At 41.4% G+C, this 6,370-nt stretch overlaps 1 protein-coding gene across 1 annotated transcript; it reads left to right on the top strand.

The window, feature by feature from the left end:
- Positions 1-523: 523 nt before the first annotated feature.
- Ufm1 (Ubiquitin-fold modifier 1) lies at positions 524-1,383 on the top strand (the record flags this gene model as incomplete). The annotated part of the gene is given in 2 exon segments (XM_070135184.1): positions 524-654; positions 970-1,383. Coding segments are annotated over 2 exon segments (199 nt in total), but the record flags the coding sequence as incomplete, so codon positions are not given.
- Between the last annotated feature and the right edge of the window lie 4,987 nt (positions 1,384-6,370).

Raw genomic sequence — 6,370 nt, forward strand, 5'->3', positions numbered from 1 at the left:
GAAATAAGTGGACTATTACTTAAAATGAGGACTTGAAATCTTTACTAAGAACTAGACAAAAAATGAAAAAGCAAAGGGACAGACAGCATGGGAGAGGAGTTTTTAGTAATAGAATTTATTATTAAATGTTTGAAGTAGTATTTTCCAGTAATCTACAAAGTTCTGCAAAAAATATTGGCATATAGTCCTTTTTCAGTATTTGAAAGTGTTTTTAAGTAGATTTAGCATAATAATATGAAGAGAATGCATAAAATGGTAAACTGACTTTGAAGAAGATAAATTTTGTTAAATTCCATTTTTTCAGTTTGCTTTTTAGCAATTCTATGATTATTCTTACAATCTAATTTCAGGATATTGATATTTTTTTGAATTTGTATGGATGAGCTACATGTGTTACAGTAACGATTGACCAAATCCTGTAATTCTTAGTCTGATTATGTATGAATGAGCTACACATGTTAAAGTAACAATTGACCAATCAATATCCATCTCATATTATGGCCATCTTTGTTTTTGCTTCCAGGCTGAGTGTGCCGGAGCAAACTCCCTTCACTGCTGTGCTGAAATTTGCAGCAGAAGAGTTTAAGGTCGAGCCCTCAACCTCTGCTATCATCACAGATGATGGCATTGGAATTAACCCAAGTCAGGATGCAGGTACAAATCTCATTTTTTTTTAGTAATTTAGTGTACATCAGATGTTACAAGTAAGAATGGTTAACTTTATTGTTGCAGTATTTTACTGTACCAATAACTTAGTTTTGTTCTTATTCCATTTGTTTTTGGAACTAGTTTGACTTGACTGAATGGTTTGTAAAGAAAGTAATATTTGATTACCTTTGATGCAGTGTAATCATCATTGCAAAGCACACCTTCCCTAGTTGGTTACCATTGTTACATGTACACTAATTATTACCACAGTCAGTCATTGCTAGCATTGCTGCTGATAATGATGTCCGTTTCTTTTTACAGGAAGTGTATTTATGAAACATGGCTCTGAACTTCGTTTGATTCCACGTGATCGTGTTGGTGCTCTCTGAAGGGATTGCTGTTAACATCAGATTGTTTTACTTAAAATTCATGGAATTGATAGTTTTTGTATATTTCTATATGAATAAAGAAGATTCTGTCTCTTGAGGCATATATAAAAACTTTTATTGATAGTCTTTTTATTTAATGAAACTGTTATTTGTAAAAGTATCTTCCATTTGTTTATAATGATATCCTCATACTTAGTCCTCTGTCACAAGGTGAAAATGTTTGTTATCATTTGTGTTATTTAATTCTTATTCATTTTTATTAGAGTAGTAGATCATAATATTATTTGATGCCAGATTTCACATGATTGAAATATATGTAAGTTATCAAATAAAATATTTTCATTTATTTGTTTTACTGATTTATGACAAAATAACCTTTACTCTGTAAGGTGAAAATCAAATAGATTAATGAACTGAAATTATATATACATAGATATAAGGGATAATACATTTTATAATTATACTGTTTAGGTTGCAATTTGCTAGAAAGTGTAACTGATTTCCCCTCCCCCTTGAGATATTCAATTTACGAAACATTTAAAACCCAAATCTTCAAAACACTTGAATTCTGATAAGTTTTAGTGAAAAAATTATGGAGACGGAGACAGATCCAAAGTAGGAAATTCCTCCAACCTTGGGCCGCAGCAAGGTCTTTTCTTCTCCCTTTTCCTTCTCTGCTTCATCTCCTTGAGTCCATTTCCTAAGATGTGAGAGCCGTGCCGAAAGGATGAAACTGGCTGTGTGTCAAGTCATGAACGGTCTCCGGGAGCCAAGGGGAAGGTATTCTCTTGGTTTATTGCCTACCCCTTACCCCTTATGGTGACCCTAAAGGGTAGACTGTTCTTTTCCCCACTCAGTTCAGGTTCACCATGGCCAATAATGAAGATGTTTTATCCTTAATAGGGGTATTAAGGCGTGCCCCTTCATCAAATAGTCAATCTAATTTTAATTCCATTATTTTCCGATCTCCGCCTCTCCTTCGACCACGGTTCCGACCACTAATACTAATAACCCCTCCTCGATGTCTACTGGCAACTCTATCCATTCCGTACCACCTACCCAGGTCATAAATCTTTAGCTTCTTCATTGTCTACCCCCTCCCCCCATTGTCCTGCTGCTGCTTCCACCTTTGCAAACTTTTCGAGTACTCTCTTTGGCCCAGCCAAGTAGGATTGATTCTGTGTGATCCCCCTTACTCAGACAATACCCTTCTTTTCCAACAGTTTCCAAACACAAGTAGGCAGAGTTCCCTTTCGCAGTCGGTCTGATCGTTCACGCCTTGTGAGTCTGTAAGTCCCAAGCTCGTGTACTATCTACCCTGACTGACCTCGCTGGCAAGCCTATTCCTGCCCAACCTCTCTTCTCTTAATCCTTGTACCGGAACTGTCCATCTCTCCGACTACGACAAAAACTGGTCAGACTGTGAAAATGACAAACTTGCCTACCTTGTTGGCTATGATGCAGAGGCACTACAGTGCTACACTATTCCACCCAGAGGACAGCGTAAATCTTAAACCAATATTGCCAAGAGTAGCTTCCGTAGATATGACCTCCCTCATGAAGCTTATATCCTCAAAAAAGAACCTTTGTTTCTCAGACCTCCACCAGACTTCTCTCCAGAAACTCTTGCAGACGTCCAAAATTCCTTCACATGACCCCAAAACATTTTCTAATCCCTCTATTCCCATTCCCTCTACATTCAAAGTATTTGCTGATATCCATCCATGCTACATGACTTGAGATGTCAAGCACATGAATTTGTTTCAACCATTAACCATTTTCATCAAGGTCTTTGCTCCCACTATATCAGCGTCCTTTCAGTAGGGGCAGCCTAAGACAACTGCCTGCAAATAAGATTATTTTATAGGAAATATAATGATATCTAACGAACTGGAAGGAAGCATTAGAAATCCAAGAGCAAATGAACCAATAGAAAAGACAAAAATATACATCACGGTGGAAAAAATGTAAATACTGCATCGATCAAGTTCAAATGGCAAAGGTCGCGGTACCAATTATGAGGCTAACAGGGTGGCAGGTCAGGTAGTCAGGCAGTTCGTCAGCTGGCACCTGATACCTGTATGCTCTGTCGTTTCCCTGATGTATGAATTTCTGACGAAGATATATTCGCAACTGGTTAAATATATCAACTGTATTGTGAAGATATTCATTCTAATTCAAACCTTTTTTACAGATCTAAAGTTCATATAAATAGATACATATACATGTATATATCTATTTCTGTCTATCTATCTATCTATCTATCTATAAATATATGTATATATATATATATATATATATATATATATATATATATATATATATATATATATATATATATATATATATATATATGTATATGTATATATATGTACACACACACACACACACACACACACACACACACACACACACACACACACACACACACACACACACACACACACACACACACACACACACATATATATATATATATATATATATATATATATATATATATATATATATATATATATATATATATATATATGTGCATATATATATATGTATATATCTATTAAGATATCTATCTATCATATATATATATATATATATATATATATATATATATATATATATATATATATATATATGTATAATATATGTGTGTGTGTGTGTGTGTGTGTGTGTGTGTGTGTGTGTGTGTGTGTGTGTGTGTGTGTGTGTGTGTGTGTGTGTGTGTGTGTGTGTGTGTGTGTTTGGTGTGTGTGTGTGTGTGTGTGTGTGTGTGTGTGTGTGTGTGTGTGTATGTGTGTGTGTTTGGTGTGTGTGTGTGTGTTTGGTGTGTGTGTGTGTGTGTGTGTGTGTGTGTGTGTGTGTGTGTGTGTGTGTGTGTGTGTGTGTGTGTGTGTGTGTGTGTGTGTGTGTGTGTTTGTGTGTGTGTGTGTGTGTGTGTGTGTGGTATTCATGATGAACAGATTGCAACTGGAACAACGAAGGGAAGGCCAAGAAAACAAGGACGCGAATACGAACAGATCCAGGGACTTGCGATGGGTTCATCACTTTCAGCAGTCCTTGCCCAGTTGTTCATGGAAACCCTCGAGGCCGACAATTACCGTAACATCGTGGGAAGAAACGTGGTCTGGCTCCGCTACGTGGACGACATCCTCGTTGTAGTACCAACCAGGACGAACCTGCCCGATCTCCTCCATAAACTCAATGCAGGGCATCCCTCCATCCAGTTCACCACAGAAGAAGAGAGGGATGAGCAACTCCCTGTCCTGGACACCATGATCCACAGGAGACCAAATGGACCGGTATTTTCAGTATACAGAAAACCCACAAATAAAGATGATTTCATTCACTATTTTTTTGCCCATAGTAAGAGAACCAAAGAAGGCGTGGTCATTGGTTTCTTCCTCCGAGCCCTCAGAATATGTAGCCCTGAGTTCTTGGAGGATGAGATGAAACACGTCTGCAACACTTTCCAACACCTCCACTATCCCCGCTCTATGCTCACCTACCTCTGACGCAAGGCCGAGATGATCATGAGTAGGCCGAGAAGTGAGGACACACAGAGTAGAACTCAGAGGATAATCATCCCCCACTCGGAATTGACTGAGCACCTGCAGGCCCTGGTGGGCCGTACTCTCAAGATAGCTACGTCTTCAGGCAAGAAGATCGGAGACATCGTGAGAGAAAAGAGGTCAAACCATAACAGACCCCTCAGCCAGGTGTACAGCATACCTTGTGGGGGCTGTGATAAGGTATACATAGGCGAGACATCACGAGGACTGCACGAACAACGAATCAGCCAACACCGCAGCGCTCTCCGACGCCATGACACGAGAAGCGCCTTCGTTGTTCACGCAGACACCGATGGTTACCTCCCGAAGTGGTCCCAGGCCTCCATCATAAAGCAAGGCCTGGCCCCACGACAAAGGAAGATGGTAAAAGCGGCGTTCATTCATACAACTAACAACATCAACACCGCTACGGGGAGCCACGAATTAGCCGAGGTCGTCGCTCACCTGATTACCGACGTGACCTGATCACCCAGTAATTGTATATATACTCCTCTATGTACCTCATGTAGCACACATCAACAGGTCCTCTCCCCTGTTGTGTACACACTACACAGGTCCTCTCCCCTGTGGTGTACAGAGAGAGATCACCCAACTGGCGAGGCATTATTGTCACCCACTTGGCGTGATCCTCCTGTGCAAAAGCCATCAGACTTGAGCTTGACTAATACTTTTTGACAACAGACTACACAGAGAGCTCCGCCAATTTATCGTGGTTCGCCGCGACAATTGGCCAGGCCTACTCTTGTAGTAAGTGCCCCACTACCGCTCCCTTGGAGAGCGAGGTTACAAACCTGGTCTGGACCTTCTGGTCCTGGACATAGTTTGTGGCCACGCACCAAGGGCGACTTTTCGGTGCCTAACCCTTTTGACCTCTCCTTCTGACTTCCTGGTGCAGCCTGGGCCTGCGGGAAACGCCGATTTCCAACATTTGCCTGGGCTGCGATGACGTGATCACACCCCCCTTGTAGCAGGATTGGGGTACAGAGCGTTTACCACACCAAAACTCCGAGTTCAGCCCACCCAGGGGGATCTCCTGTCCTGTGGTGCTGAAGGGTCGAGTGTAGGGAACAGAGCTTTTTTGAGGCCCTTCATAAGACCTCACCCTGAGAGCAGGTATAAGGATAGTCCCTGAAAGGGAACCAATCTGTTTTATACTCTCTCCATGACCACAAAATGATGGCATGGCATGACATGGCAGTCACCCTGGAGCCTTTCAAGGCTGCAGGGGGGCTAAAGAAAAACCAAAAGCAGGCCGAACGTGTCCGGCCTGCTGAACCGAGCAAGGACAAGACAGAAACACCATCCACAAAGTCTGTCCATGCACACCAGACTGAGAGAAACCTGAACTCTCCTCAGAACTCCCTCAGTCAAGAAGGGTCTCTAGCTGAACCAGCCAAACTAGCTGCCCCCACTTCTAAAGGCCTTAAACCCCTGCAAAGGGGAGGCGTGAAGCGACGAAGGGTGGAAACTGACTCTGAAGAAGAGGCAGAGCACACCCCAAGTCGACTAACGCGGTTTAAGGTACAAAAAAACCTGAAGACTTCGACAATGCATACCAACTGGTTAGGGCATTGGAGAAGGAAAGAAATGTCAGACTTTCAATCCGAATCTGTAGAGATGAGGGCATGATCATTGCCCCCAAAGACAAAACCACCCTGAACTTCCTGCAGGAAATCAAGGTGCTAAAAGACGGGAGAAAAGTGTGTATCTCACCACTGATCCCACGAGAGAAAAAGACCAAGATGGTGCTACTTGGTTTCCCAC

Source organism: Penaeus vannamei, chromosome 20 (genome assembly GCF_042767895.1).
Source record: "Penaeus vannamei isolate JL-2024 chromosome 20, ASM4276789v1, whole genome shotgun sequence".
NCBI lineage: Eukaryota > Metazoa > Arthropoda > Malacostraca > Decapoda > Penaeidae > Penaeus > Penaeus vannamei.